Raw genomic sequence first — 14,557 nt, 5'->3', positions numbered from 1 at the left:
AGCCAGGAAATATCTCCTGGTGATGGTGAGAGGCATCACGTGACGGTGCTGCAGCACGTCACCGCCGATCCACACGAGCAAAGCTTCCTGTTGCTGCTGGAACCGTCTGACAGTAAACCAGGAGAACAGGAGAGAATAAAGATGATGTATGATTATGAAAATGTTCGCCTCACATAACAAAGACCCACTGACCCGGTAAATGAGGGCAGAGCAGTGTGAGGGCTGGAGGGGGGACGTGGAGGAGGGAACCAAGTGGGCAATTATGCTTAGACCTCACCGAGCTTGACAATGAGAGTAGAACTGATGAGGCTGAAGAAGGAGTGAAGCCCTGACAGACCCGGGACAGAAACCTGCAGGACAGAACCGTTCCAGTTAGCTGAGACGAGATGCCAGAGGAGGAAGAGCGAGAGAAGTTAGCCAGAGTCATCAGGCAGTGGAACAACAACCGGCTGGATTTATTTGAAATCAGCCAACCGGACGCGGTGAGTCACCTGCAGACGTCACACAGCGTTAGAACAGAACAGGACTCAGAGGGTGGGACCATGGAGGCGATCAGGTTCTGAACAGGCGGACGAGCCAAGGGGAACCTGCCTGTTCAACAGCTGAGTCCCTCCCCATCATTTGTTTGTGTTTAATTTGCTTCTTTGTGCATTTATTGGCTTATAAAATCTTCATCATGGAGCCACACGACACACAGACACCTCAAACCTGATTTATTTGCCAACTTGGTTTGTTTGGAGGAAAAAAACGTGTTTGTCATTTTAACATATGGGACAAACTAAGTCCTTCAGCATCGTTCACAATCAAACTAAATCAGTAAAACGGCTCGATTTAATAAACCAGAAGAAGAACCAAGACACGATTTTATCACCACAGATTCTTACAAATCATTGCACCAACACTCGCATGCTCCGAGAGAAGAAAGAGTAGAGGAGAAACAGCCATAATGTGCACAGCTAAGGTAGCGTTATCGACAATAAATTACAATGTAGCTCATAGTATTGATGCTAGGTGCTGGAATACCCTTGAGTGCAGTATCATGACAGAAAGCTGTTGCTGCATGGGTCTCATCGCTCAGCCCCACTAGGGGCCTCCAACAGGCCGGGGCGCCATGCAGCGCGTTAACGCCCGCAAGGACGCAAACACATTCTTCATTTTAGTTCGTTTTAATTCAACCAACCAAATGGTGAACAAACTTCCTGGTCCTCCATACCTGACGGACTGCTGGACGTCAGACTGGAAGACTGAAATACAAATGACTTCAGGGAGGTGAGCGTCCCTGTCAACTGACACGCGTCACCGTGAACACGCACAGGAACAAGAACATGACCCTTTCATGCCAACCATCCCAGCTGATGAGTCGCGTAGTCGTGAGTCGTGTGGATTTATCAAAGCTCGCCAGTGTAACAGCAGAACCTAAAACACGCGTGATGGAGAAGTATTTCAGACACATTTCAAAAGTAACTTTAATACCCGAATTGAATGAAATGGTTCCCAGTGTAGAGACAAACTCATCCCACCTGTGTGCTGGTTTCCCGTCAGAATCTGGTGTTTCACGGCGTGATGCGCTTCTACCTGGAGGACCACGATGGAGGACACGCCGCCACTAAGTGCCTTCGATTTAGCAGCAACTCCTCGACTCGTGAGCTCATTGAAACGCTTTCAGAGAAATTCAGGCCTGACATGAAGATGCTGACCACTCGTTACTCCCTGTACGAGATTCACTCCAACCAGGGTGAGTACAGCACCGCAGCGGCGGCTCGTAGCTGCAGGCTGAGCTACTGCTGCAGGTGTGCCATCCAGGATGCACTTCACCTGGTTACTCCTCGCAGGCTGAGGCTCCTGGACGTCCTCCCAGTAATAAACTGTCTCGTTGTTCACACGTGTGGGGACAAACAAACCTACTTGTCACTCCCTGGTACGATTACAAATGCCGTGAAATGGCTGCTAGATAGAAAGTTGCCTGCCATCAATTTTGATAATTCTGAATTAAAACTGAAGTTTGTCTTCAAAGGTCAAACGAGGTTTGCATCATTCTACCTGAAAAGTGTTAATCTGACCGCGCGGCGTTGAGGACATGATGAGGAACCTGCCACTTCCCATCACTCGGTCATGAACAAATAACCAGATTGTCTTTGTTTTCTTTGTGGAACAAGAACGTAAACTGGACCCGGACGAGAAACCTTTGGTGGTTCAACTGAACTGGACCTCAGACAGGAGAGAAGGACGGCTGGTGCTCAGGAGGGACACGGATGGTCAGGAGGTATCTTCGGCCTGCTGGATGTAAATATGGAAGCGCTGGCGTTTGGCTGACTCAGCTGTGTTCTGTTCATAAAGGGAAGCGATAACAAGAAGGAGAAGGGAGGCGTGATTCAGACCTTCAGGAGGACGCTGTCGAGGAAAGAGAAGAAAGAGAAAAACAAACCGAAAACAGAGGGCGAGAACGGGTAAATGCTGATATGTCGGCTGTCGATGTTTCAAACGAGCCAGAATAACACGGGACACTTTGAACACAGATCCAGGACAAGTGAACCGTCACAGAACCACATAAAGAACCAGCAGAGCACGGCGGACCCCTGTGAGTCGTCTTAAAACTCCGGAAGTGTTTTGATGAAATATAATCAGGAAAACTGCAAATAATCACACGACTGTTTTCTTTGCTAAACTACAGCAGAAAAACAACCAGCGAGCCTTCAGCCTGGATTACCGCTTGGGATTAAATTGAGTGAGAAGTGTGAGTATGAAAGTAGAAAGAGGCTTTTTTCCTCTTGATGTGATGACGACGTATCCAGAAACCGACAATTTCCCGTCGAGCTCTCGTCACATTCAACTGATACACGCAAAGGCGGTTTGTATTTCCAGTCTGACGTCTGAGAAGAGTCCAGTTACTCTGGATTATTAGATGTCATTTGATGTAAGTGGGTCACAAATGTGGCACTGAAACACCCTTCAAATGCACGAATACTTGCACGAACAGTCAAAGCACATTTTTTTCGGTCCAAGGATGATTTTGAAAAAACACAGTCACTTTGAGTGATTGATGATTCAGTATTACTCTGAATGCTCGTTTTTACTTTGTGGGGGATTTGAATCCATCAAAGATGTTTTAATAAGACAATCAAATCTGAGGAGTTGGCAGGAAGTCTCTGCTGCCACTCAGTATTTAACTGTCATGATACTTTGGCACACAATTAGCCTTCAATAAATACTGGCCCTTCCAGGGGTTTGAAAATTCCAGCAGGCCACTTTATAATTATGATGAAATGCTGATGGTTCGTGCAGCCCTGGTTCATGTCAGGCTCAACCCCCCCTTCATGTTGGAGATGCTTGTTTTGTCTGGACTGTTCTGGATCAGCCGGCTCGGTGTCACGGTCTCTCTCCTCCATGCTTGTCTGTGCTGCCAAGAGCACAGATGAAGCGCGGGCGTGACACGAATAAATGAAGCTCAATATGAAACTATGTTCTTCATGTCCCACGAGTGTACGCCTCAGTGTTCTTCCTTCTAAACGCTCGCCAGTTCTAAGCTGAGTTAGTTCTCACCGTGCCCTCCGTCTGGTGTCTCCTACGTTCCAGCGGAGGACGCCTTCCTGTCTGCAGTCATAAATTACACCAACAGCTCCACTGTTCATTTCAAGCTCTCACCTGCGTACGTCCTCTATGCTGCGGGACGCTTCGCTCTGCATCGGCAGACCCCCCCACCCTCAGGAAAGACACACAGAGTAACCTCCATCACTAACAAAATGGCGGCCATGACAGGAAAGGTCATCCAGGCGAGTTCACCAGAAACCTTTGTTCCGTTTGCACTCACTGATCACTGCAACTGGAGACTCAATGTGAAGGAACTCAAAGTCATGTGTCTGGGCTTTGTTTGACCTTCAGAGGCAGCACGCCATCGCCGGCGCTCTTGGCTTTTGGATGGCCAACGCCTCTGAGCTGTTCAGCTTCTTCAAGCATGACAAAGACCTCTGCAGGCTGACGCAGCAGAGCCAGCTGGATCTGTCCCACCTGGTGCTCAAAGCCTTCAGGTAACGGCTCATTTCTGCTCCTGTATCGTTCACACATTGTTACCGTCCTCGCACTTCCAGACATCGTCAAGTCGGCGTGGACACATCCCGTTTCCGTCCAGTCTCGTCCCAGATGTTTTCTGTGCCTGTGTCCGCGCCAAGTAACATCAGAAATATGTTGATGGTTTCCTAGCAACACATACAACCTGCCTGAATATTGTTCCGCCATTTCTTAACGGTTCTGTCTCGCTGCTCAACTCTGCCCCCATGACGCCCAGTGGTGCTGACCCGAGGATCTGTGAGCAGATGAAGGCTGCGTTTGGACAGAAGGCTCCGCCCCACGTCAAATCATAGCCCACGAGATCCTACATGGTTACGTGACAACTTATCTGCATGATTTTTGACCTTCTGCGTGTTTTATCTCCTGACACAGATGTTTGATCGAGTGCTTTCAGAGTGAGTTAAGAAAACATTTGCCAACTTTTTTGATTGACCCTGAACAACACGGCCCCCTACCTGCGGGTATAGGTAAACACCTGCTCAGGCTAAACACAGAGCCAGTGTTTGATTCCACACATCACACCATTCCTCGCCAGATGTTTGGCTTCGTCCTGAAGAGTCGCCGCCCTGTGTTCTGGTTATAGAGATGGTGCTGAACACCTTGATGAACGCCATGTCTCTGCTACGCCGCTGTCAGGTCAACCCTGCCCTCACCATTCAGCTCTTCTCCCAGCTCTTCCACTTCATCAGCATCTGGCTCTTCAACCACCTGCTGAGCCCTGAGGCCAACGCTCCAGGCCTGCGCTCTCACTACTGGGGAGCAGCTCTCCGCCTGAGGCTGACCCCCATCGAAGCCTGGGCAGAGAGGCAGGGCCTGGAGCTGGCCGCCAACTGCCACCTGGGACACATCATACAGGTGTGTATCACCTTGCTGCACATGTCTCATGTAGGTTAAAATCAAAGCCTGGAAACCAGTGGAAAACCTCAAAGCAATCAAACGGTGTCTTTCTATTGAACCATGTTAGAGAGATGATGCACCAACAAGTGAAGTTTGTTCACCGCTTACTCGTTGTTAAATGTAAGCTTTTTCCTGGTGAATCCAGAATTGAGGAAACACTGTCGTCATACTTGATGATGGAAGTGAATGGAGACCGAAGATTAACACCAACCAAACTATACCAAAAGTCCTTGTACTGACTCCCAAATGCATCGTTAAGTGCTAAGTCTTAATTATCCAGCCGTGTCTTCAGTGCATCACAAACACTTTGATTGGAGCTGAAAATCTGCCAAACTAGAACAACTGTGATTCTGTGTGTTGAGCCTAATGTTTGAAGTCTTCCGGCTTAACAAAGACGATCGCATCCATGAGTCCAGCAGTGGGGGAGGACGTGATCAGCACTCGTACCGTCAGGGAACCATTGCTGCCACTTACATCTGAGGCGTAGCGTAAAGGAGAAATGTGAAAACTTTGACTTCGAGGGAAGGGAAAACATCATTGTCATCATTTAAAGCAAAAATGACGTAGTGGCGTGAAGATCGGAGGCGTCCAACCACCAAACTGTAGCTGAGTAGATGCAGCAGGTGCAGTCGGATCCAACTTTTTCCAATAAAAAGACAGTTTTACGAAAAATAAAAATAAAGGCCTTTATGTTCTGCACAAGGTTGCAGTTTCTATCAGCATCTTAAACAAAACGAGCTCCTGCAACAGCACCAGAGAAACCAGGTGAACTATGAAGAGGTGAGCACTCAGGTACAGGCACCTCAAATGGAGGCTCGCGGTCTAGGATGTTTGTAAAATGATGTCTATCTGAATTGTGCTCGCCAGTTTTCAACACATCACCTTTATAGGTTTTACAAAGTCTAGAGTGCAAATGTATCAGTGTGTACAAGCTGTTAAACGTTTTTTTCTGTCTGTTTCTAGGCAACCATGCTCCTGACCATGAACAAGTACTCCCTGCAAGATGCGAAGGACATCCAGAACACCTGTTTCAAGCTGAACTCACGGCAGCTGCAGACGCTGCTTACAGGATACTTTTATGCACCTGATGAGCCTCACATCCCCCCTGTAAGTAGTGGTAGTAGAAGTAGTAGAGGTAGTAGAAGTAGTAGAGGTAGTAGGAGTAGTGGCAGTACTTGCTCCTCTCATGTCATGCTGTTGTTTTCCGTCTTTCTGCTTCTGGGACAAATTAGCAACCGATTTCTCATCCCAGCCCAGCAGAACTCAGCCAGACACCAAGTGAACTGCATTTGATGTGAATAAAGATCCTGGATGGAGTTCATGTTTACTGGAGGTGAAAAATACTCGCTGTTGAACACAGGAAGCCCAGGAGGGTTACCATGTTATTGCTGCAGCTGTAGTACAGCTGTTCAGCTGCTGGATAAATATCTCAAAGACTGCATTCAATAAGAATACTGAAGTACTTCAAACTGTACTGAAGTCAATTTCTTGACCACTGTTCAACAAACAACTTCCACTGCTACTTCTACTACCACAACTGGTCCCTGTATTACAGCATGATTGTTATATCACTTCAGTGTTATATTAATATACCTCCGCCCTTCAGTGTCAGCTACAGTATCTACCCGTGCTCCTCCCCGATGACCTTTCCCTGAAATATTTCTGCTGTGTCACACACTTGTCACGGCCGCTCCAGGACTTGATCGATGCCGTGGTGACGGCTGCCGGGGCCTCAGCAGACCTCCTGATTGGGAGGGAAGGACGAGACATTCAGCTGGAGGAGAGTCTTGACCTCCACCTGCCCTTCCTGCTGCCCGAGGGAGGATATTCTCCTGACAGTGTGAGAGGAGTCCCGCCAGGCATGAGGGAGTTTTTGGAGCCAATTTGCCAAAAAGGTATTAGATTCATAAAACCAAATATTTACTGAGGCGGCCCGGTGGAGCAGTGGTCCTCACTGTGGCCCCCATCAAGAAGGTTGTGGGTGGAGCAGTGGTCCTCCCTGTGGCCCCCAGCAAGAAGGTTGTGGGTGGAGCAGTGGTCCTCACTGTGGCCCCCAGCAAGAAGGTTGTGGGTGGAGCCCCGGCTGCAGCACGGGGCCTTTCTGTGTGAGTCTCCATGTTCTCCCTGTTCCTGCTGGGTTCTCTCTGGTACTCCAGCTTCCTCCACAGTCCAAAGACATCAAGAGGGACCAGGTTAATCCAGACTCTAAATTGACCGTAGGCGTGGCTGGGAGAGCCAATGGTTGTCTGTCTCTATGTGTTGGCCCTGCCATGGACTGGTGACCTGTCCAGGGTGAAGGCTGCTGGGATAGGCTCCACCCCCCCACGACCCTTAATAATAGGAATAAGCAGAAGACAAATATTTACTGAGTAAACAGGTCCCAGTATTGACACGTTTGACGAGTGTGGTCCCGCTCTTCCAGGTCTCTGCTCCTTAACATCAAGCCCAGAGGGAGACTGGACCGTGTTCTTCAGTGAGCCGCCCTCCTGTGCTGAGCGAACACTCACGGTGCACAGAAACACAGCTCAACTAAACCTGACCCAGAGTCACTGCTACTTTTTGTTTTCAGGACGACTTCATCTGAACTGTTCCGTTGTCTTCATCAGGCAGCGCCAAGGGAACCCCAGCTGGTGACGGTCACGCTGAAGAAACCTCTCAACAGCGGCATGGGGGTCAGCATTGTGGCTGCCAAGGTAACCACTTCAGTTCTGCTGTGCATTCATTGACCAGAAGGGTCCAAACCCAGAAGGGGGTCAGCTGAGTGTCTCCACTAATAAACGTCCTCCGTCTGATTATACCGCAGGGAGCAGGACAAGACAACCTCAGGATTTACATCAAGTCCATCGTCAGAGGAGGACCAGCCGAGATGGTGAGACACACACAAACTCTGTCTGGCTGAAAAGAGCCATTTTAATGAATGGATACTGTTCCAGTCTTTCCTGACTCTGCTGTGTGCAGGACGGCAGGTTGACCGCTGGGGACCAGCTGCTCAGCGTGGATGGGCGGAGCCTGGTTGGCCTCAGCCAAGAGAGGTAGATGGATGTCTGATGGCCCCTTCCTCAGGTGGAGGGGACACGTTCGCCCCCGAGACTGAAATATTCCGTCAGGATTGACTGTCGTCACGTCAGCGTGAGGATGACCGCGCTAGTTTTAGGGCGAAAGAACCCAACCCAAGAAACTTGACATATTTGTCCTTAAAAACAGTCTTTAGACTAAAACACCTAAAAAATCAATCATGTGAACAATTTAAATTCACAGAATTATGAGACTCCAAATACATTTGGGGGTTGTGTTTCTATTTTTTAAAAGGAGAAAATGTGAGCTCACACCTCGTCCTGCTCTTGATGGCGACTCAAACCTTGGACGGTTTTGCAACTTGTATTAACTTTGGTGGACTAAGTTGAAGCTGAGCTGGTCTGCCTGCTAATGTGTGTGTGTGTGTGTGTGATAACTGTACTTGCTTCAGGGCAGCAGCTATCATGATGCAAACCGGACCGATTGTGACCTTACAAGTGGTAAAGTCGGGAGCGAGCTATCACGGTCTGGGGGGTCTGTTGTGTGAAGCCTCCCCAGCAAAGACTGCAGGTAAACACACAGAAGAATTCTAAATTTTTTGCTGCTTTCATAAAATTCCTGCTCTTCATTACAATTGAGATTTTTGTTGCTTCACAAGGAGATAGAAGCCACGATGAGCTGAGCCATTCAGAGCTGCTCCTCCACAGTGGCGCTGTGCCCTCGGAGCAGCCCAACGGTCTCCATGGATGCAGCGAACGAACGAAAGACCAGCAGATGCAGAGGAACCGTCAGTTTTATCGCTCCAACCCTAACGTGGCAGGTGGGATTACGTGTTGCTGGGTACACAAATGCTTCACTGTAAACCAAGCTGAAGGCCTGATGGTGAATCACCAGTGTGCAGCTATTTTCAGTAGTTCTGTTTCTCTGTATCCCAGAAGCCTTTGCCCTGGAGGACAGAGCTGACCCTCGTGTACAAATGAACAACTCTGTTTCCACTGTAAACCTCTGCACTGACGTGAGCTGCATGCTTTTTATATTCTGCAAAAATGTTGACTTCGTCCAGCTACAGAGAAGAAGTGCCTCAAATGACCTGGAGCGAATGCAATCACACACGTAAAGAATATTGGCTGTTGGAACGGTTGCTCCTCATTCCGAATCAGTCCGACCCTATCATTTTTACAATGTTCCATTTTGTTTACATTTCATATCTTTGTATTCAGACTTTTCACAGGGAATACTTGACCCTCCCGACTCCTAAATCCATGGGCAAGAGCGTATCTGACCCCAGCCGAACTCAGACCATGTTTCAAGTCTCTTTAAGGCCTTTGGATGGACGGAGCTCCATGAAGAAGAGGACGTTTATGGTACGTCCAGCAGCAGAGATCCTGCAGTATTTATTCTCTATGTTCTATTTGGGCCATGAAATGACAAAAGCAAATGCAATAATCTGCTCTTCCTCCTCTAGCGTCAAGCCCTCTCACAGGAGAACCTGTGTGTGGATGATGGACGCCCCCTGTTGGACAAAAGAGGGAATAAATGGCAAGACCAGAGTGCAAAGCAAAGCCCAAACTACTATTCACATTTCCCCATTCGCCCGAGCTACTCCGACTACGACATTCTGTCAGTAAGCGGTTCTCCCTCAAAACACCAGCCTGGCACTCGCGCCGGCGTCTGGAAGACTCCATTTTCACAGCAGCCCACACCAGCACCCTCAACCCAGCCGATACGCATCGACATCCCTGTGAGCAGAGCCGTCAGTGCCCAGTCAAACCCTCCTCTCACCACCTTCCAGCAGAGCTCTGCTGTGCGGGTGACCAAGACGAGTCAAACCCTCAACGGGACTGGACAGAAGCGTCAGGGAGGGCAAGGGTGTGATAGCCCTGCCTGTCTCATCTCTGCAGCTAAGAAGCTTCCGTCCAATCAAACAAATCCCCACGTCAGCACCACCCCAACTAAACGTGTTTCATTCCAAGAACCTGCCGCTACTGCTCCCACGAGGGGTGCGGACCCCCAGGAGCTGTCTGGGCCTTGGAGGAGGGAGGCCCAGGAGAGGCTGGAGAAGCAGCAGAGGCTTCGGGTGGTGGCGCTCCTGGACCAGGAGGTGCAGCAGCTCCAGGCCAAAGCCAAACGCACAGCAGAGGAGAACGAGCGACTCCGCAAGCTCAGCCTGGAGTGGCAGTTTCAGAAGAGGCTGCAGGAAATTCAGCAGCGGGGAGAGGATGAGGATGAAGATGAAGAGCTGGACATGATGGTGACGATACAGCAGCTGGAGAAACGAGTGCAGGTGAGGCTGAGCGTGTGCACCTGAGGGCATTCTGGGAAGTGTAGGACATTAAGTGGAACAGGCTGGTTTCAGTAGCAGTGCAACACAAACACATTGTTGGTAAAAGTCTGCATGGATACTGACTGACAGACGTGAGGTTCAAAGTGCTACGTTACTGTTTAGACGACGTTTAGTGAGGAATGACAACGAATCTGACATTAAGAGTCAGGAATGAATCGGGAATTTCATTTTCTACCACCAGAGCAAGAAAAGTCCCGAAGGAAAAGTGACAAGTGACGTGGCAGCAAGTCCGGCCTCGCTAAAGTCTGAACCAGGTGACTGCGGGGTTGTGGGTTCGAGTCCACGTTCACAGTCACATTAATGATTCCCCCTTGTGCTCATCAGACGAGGTTTTATTCTCACTGGTCACGTTTCCATGTTTTGCAGATCAAAGCCTGACTGAGGACAACAGGACCAAACTCAGGGAGTGAGTTTCTACTTTCTGGGTGTTTGTGTGGAACACTGAGATGAAATTACATCTTTGTGGAGTATTTGATGTACAGCCGTGTACTTAATATTACTTACGCAAGTATTATATTTGTGTAACCTGCAGAGCCCAGCAACCGTCCAACAGGACTGAAAGGAACTAAAAAACACAAAAATTACACTATTTTTTAAAAAAAATTTCTGACTGATGTGCAACATCAGCCCCCGTCAGGAGGACGACGCGCACGCGGAAGCTGTGACTTGTGACATCAGCAACGTGTCATCTCTGCAGGATGGGAATAAATTTATGAGGCTGCAAAACTCTGGAGTTGGCAGAGGAGTCTTGGCTCTTAACCAAGTTTAATGTTGTCTCTAGTGCTTGTACTAGTATTAGTGCTTGTACTAGTACAAGCACTAATACAAGCACTAGTACTAACCATGACATTTTTTTCCCATGGAGGTGCAGGATTTTACACTGCGGTGAAAAATGAGCCGACAGTGAAAACAAACACAAACAAAACAGGAGGAAACTGAGGGGTCAGAGGTCAAACTCCATCTTGTCCCTGAGTCACACATGGTGACATGGCCCATGTTGTACACGAGTGTACATAACGCAGGCTGCTGTTGGTGACCTGTAACCAATAAAGTTCAAGTATTTCTTCTAACCTCAGTGTTTGTTCACAGAAACCAGGAGGACAAAAGCAGGAAGGTGCCGGCTCCTGAGAAGCTCCCGTTCAGGGAGCGCCAGCGCCTCTTTTCCCTGGCGTACAGAGCGTAGATGAAGGTGACGGAACCCTCGGAGGAGGAACATGTGAAGAACACTCAAGGGGAAAAGATGTGCTGGCGAAATGACCTCATGCAGTACCATGTACCAGAGAATTTACTGCAACAACATTTCCTGGTTAAAAGAGCAGGTGTTTTAATTCTCCATGTTTGATTCCTTTATCACCTGTCTCATAAAGACTGAGACTCCTTTAGCGACACGTCCTCCTCTTTACTGCTGTAATTCCTCTCTGTCTGCTGCCAATGTGGCCTCTGTGACCCCCACATAAAAACTACTTAGTGCGTTGATAAAACTGCACGACTGCCTTTTCTTGTTCGTGTGTTTCGATGGAGCCTCGCCGTAGTCTGCGGATCTCCTTGATGGCGTCAATCCCTGAAATCTTCCTCGTCTTCACCAGGTAGCACGCCAGCATGGTCCCCGTTCTTCCATGGCCGTGCATGCAGTGAACTCCGACCCCCTGAGGAGGAACAACAGCATGTTGGTACCGTGTCACCACCTGCTAAACCACACCTGTCCTCCCCCTCCTTTTTATCCCGAGTTCTGACAGCGGAACGCAGCATGAGGTCACAGGGCCCATTCTCTGCTTGATGGGTGAAGTTACGTGCCATCATACAGTCAGGAGCAGCTGACAAGCAAACAGAGGCATCGGCCATTTAGGTCTCACCTCCCCCTTGGAGTTGGCCTCCTCCACGATGGAGAGGAATCTATCAATCTGACTGGGCGAAGGAGGGGTGAAGTCAGCGATCTTGATGTGGTGCAACTGAAGCGCAGGGCAGGAATCGTAGTACGGTGGTTTCCTCTCGCACAGGCAAACCAGGTGTTGGATCCCATTATCCAGCAGGTACTGGTATTCAGACGTCATCCTGGGAAGAGCCAGGCCGGCGAGCTTGTTTGGTTCAACCCAGGAAAAGTTGTGTGGAGGAGTCGAAGCCATTCTGTGGAGACCGAGAGTTCGTTTGAGAGGAAACACTTCATCAGTGCGCTGTGCATTAGCGAACTAAAGGAGGCAATGTGTGGCAGGACACGCACAGCCCAAGAGGAAGTGACGCGCCACGTTAACACACAGGCCAGGCCAGTCAGTTTAGAGTCGTAGCGGGGTGAGTCTAGCAGGAGAACACCATCGTGTCAGAAACAGAGCCACCTACCATTAAAGTCTACGAGAAGAAGCGCGGTCCGTGTGCTTCCTCCACAGCCACAGAAACGACGCGAGCGCAGTGTTTCAGTGCCGGCTAACTGTAGCGCGAGCCTCTAAGCCACAGGTGTCAAACTGGTCCAGTAAGGGCCGGTGTGGCTGCAGGTTTTCATTCCAACCCAGCAAAAGCAACACCTGATTCAACTTAAATCATAGAGCTATGTTCACACAGCTCATTTGTTGGATCAGGTGTTGCTTTTGCTCGGTTGGAATGAAAACCTGCAGCCACACCGGCCCTTACTGGACCAGTTTGACACCCCTGCTCTAAGCTAACAGCACATTCCATCTCCTATCTCTTTAACCTCAGTTAGCACTCCTGAACATCTCTTTCTTTCCACACAGACCGTCTATAAACTCACATGTTGGTACTGAGTTGCGCGAAGGTTCCGTGGCGGTCACGCTACCTACCGCTAGCTAGCTGCGGCTACATTTAGCACCTCCAGGCTCACGCGAGTCGGTCAACATGCAGAGCAGCTGTTAGCCAACATGACATAACCAAAGATACTGTTGACATACCTGGTCATGTAACCGAAGCTAGCTCGTGTGTTCCAGGGCTAGGCTGCAGCACCGGGAGCCTGAAGCCGCCCTCAAGGTGGGGACAGCTGTTCGTTCGAAGCAGGAAAACAAACCAGGACATGGAAACTTCCCGCTACTGCCAACGGGTCGCTGGTGGCCTGCGAGCCTGGGGACAGCTTCCCTCTGAGCGGCCCACAATGTAACAAATAGACCTGCCATATAGACCAAAACAACAGTACCAGACCGTTTCTACACTTGAAATAGATGCCCTGATGGAGACCGCATTGTGTCAGGATGGCCGAGCGGTCTAAGGCGCTGCGTTCAGGTCGCAGTCTCCCCTGGAGGCGTGGGTTCGAATCCCACTTCTGACAGAAACATTTTTCTACAATGTTTAAAAAGAAACTTTGTTTACTTCATAGAAACCCTACTCTTTTGTGAACTACACAACTACTTTATTTATGTAATGGAACGGGAGAAGGTGCAAGAACAGGTTGGGAAGCACAAATCTTTTCTCAGTTTTTGTAATTTCTCTTCCCTTTAATTCGTAGTGACGTATTGGAACATTTGAGTATGTATGAACATGAAACCACCTGAGAAGTTTTAAGGCCCTGCGTTATGAAACATGTCGTTCATTTTGAACAGTGTTGAATTCCCAAAGCTGATCCAGGTTATTATTCCTTCAGTTGAGTATATTGTGAACTGGCTGTTGTGGAGTGGAGAGTACGACGGTTCCCTCTGAGGGGAAGAAGGGGAGAAAACAGTATGATAAAGAAGAAATACCTGAAATGGTAGGCGTAGAATAAACGCACTGTAATGGTGGAATTCATGAGATTTGATCGGACAACCAAAGCACGGAGGTTGTTTTCAGGGCTCTTGTTTGATCCCGAAACGTGAAACAAACATCTCTTTTAGAAAAAGGTTGCTCTGAGCTGCTGTCATGCTAGGAAAAAGACGGATACTGTCCGATAAAGGTGCAGTGGCAGCCCGTTCCCCAGTAGGGGGCGCATTTCCTCCTGTGACGTAAACATGTCAGGCTCCAGTCTGAACCTGAGCTCTGAGAGTTCAGGAGCTGTTGGACGCAGAGCAGAACAAAAGGAGGCGGATGATTATCAGGAGATTCGTTCTAAGTCAGACTGTCAGAGTAGGAGAGGCCTGAGCTGAGCTTCAGCAAAGCCAAAAGGAGGAGAACGTTTTTCCAAGGCTGCAATCCAGAGAGTAGAATATATTATTTGTATCTGAGAGATGTCCACATGAATCATGATTTGCTTTTAATATTTTGCTTGGTCAGTTTTGCATGCAGGCTGCCCCCACAGTTGTACAATTCACCATGAAAGGAAAC

The 14,557-nt window shown here is 48.9% G+C and overlaps 2 protein-coding genes and 1 non-coding gene across 6 annotated transcripts; 2 read left to right on the top strand and 1 right to left on the bottom strand.

Moving 5' to 3' along the window:
• The first annotated feature begins 255 nt into the window (after positions 1 to 255).
• afdnb (afadin, adherens junction formation factor b) lies at positions 256 to 11,768 on the top strand. Its single transcript, XM_086181639.1, has 24 exons — positions 256 to 482; positions 1,543 to 1,735; positions 2,157 to 2,263; positions 2,338 to 2,447; positions 2,517 to 2,578; positions 2,672 to 2,734; positions 3,574 to 3,770; positions 3,880 to 4,025; positions 4,438 to 4,532; positions 4,649 to 4,920; positions 5,926 to 6,069; positions 6,659 to 6,857; positions 7,385 to 7,470; positions 7,569 to 7,655; positions 7,766 to 7,831; positions 7,921 to 7,994; positions 8,429 to 8,547; positions 8,636 to 8,797; positions 8,913 to 8,992; positions 9,198 to 9,341; positions 9,443 to 10,261; positions 10,503 to 10,575; positions 10,688 to 10,727; positions 11,411 to 11,768. The coding sequence occupies exons 1-24, from the start codon at positions 387 to 389 to the stop codon at positions 11,502 to 11,504; spliced, it is 3,528 nt and encodes a 1,175-aa protein (XP_086037765.1). The 5' UTR covers positions 256 to 386; the 3' UTR covers positions 11,505 to 11,768.
• Positions 10,694 to 13,505, bottom strand: dusp23b (dual specificity phosphatase 23b). 4 transcript variants are annotated; one of them, XM_086181642.1, is made up of 3 exons: positions 13,111 to 13,224; positions 12,175 to 12,445; positions 10,694 to 11,967 (listed from the first exon to the last, which is right to left on the bottom strand). In XM_086181642.1, the coding sequence occupies exons 2-3, from the start codon at positions 12,442 to 12,444 to the stop codon at positions 11,782 to 11,784; spliced, it is 456 nt and encodes a 151-aa protein (XP_086037768.1). In that variant the 5' UTR covers position 12,445; positions 13,111 to 13,224; the 3' UTR covers positions 10,694 to 11,781. The 4 variants fall into 4 exon arrangements, with proteins under 4 accessions (XP_086037768.1, XP_086037769.1, XP_086037767.1 ...); XM_086181643.1 differs by having other exon boundaries at positions 13,062 to 13,174; XM_086181641.1 differs by lacking the exon at positions 13,111 to 13,224 and adding an exon at positions 12,656 to 12,844 and having other exon boundaries at positions 10,696 to 11,967.
• A 1-nt stretch (position 13,506) lies between these two features.
• Positions 13,507 to 13,589, top strand: trnal-cag (transfer RNA leucine (anticodon CAG)). Its single transcript has one exon. It is a non-coding gene; the product is annotated as a tRNA-Leu (tRNA).
• Positions 13,590 to 14,557: the final 968 nt, after the last annotated feature.

The sequence above is a fragment of the Aulostomus chinensis genome, chromosome 17, assembly GCF_037954235.1.
Source record: "Aulostomus chinensis isolate RoL2024-O1b breed Wild chromosome 17, RoL_Achi_v1.0, whole genome shotgun sequence".
Lineage (NCBI taxonomy): Eukaryota > Metazoa > Chordata > Actinopteri > Syngnathiformes > Aulostomidae > Aulostomus > Aulostomus chinensis.
This window is presented reverse-complemented; position numbering and strand designations above follow the sequence as displayed.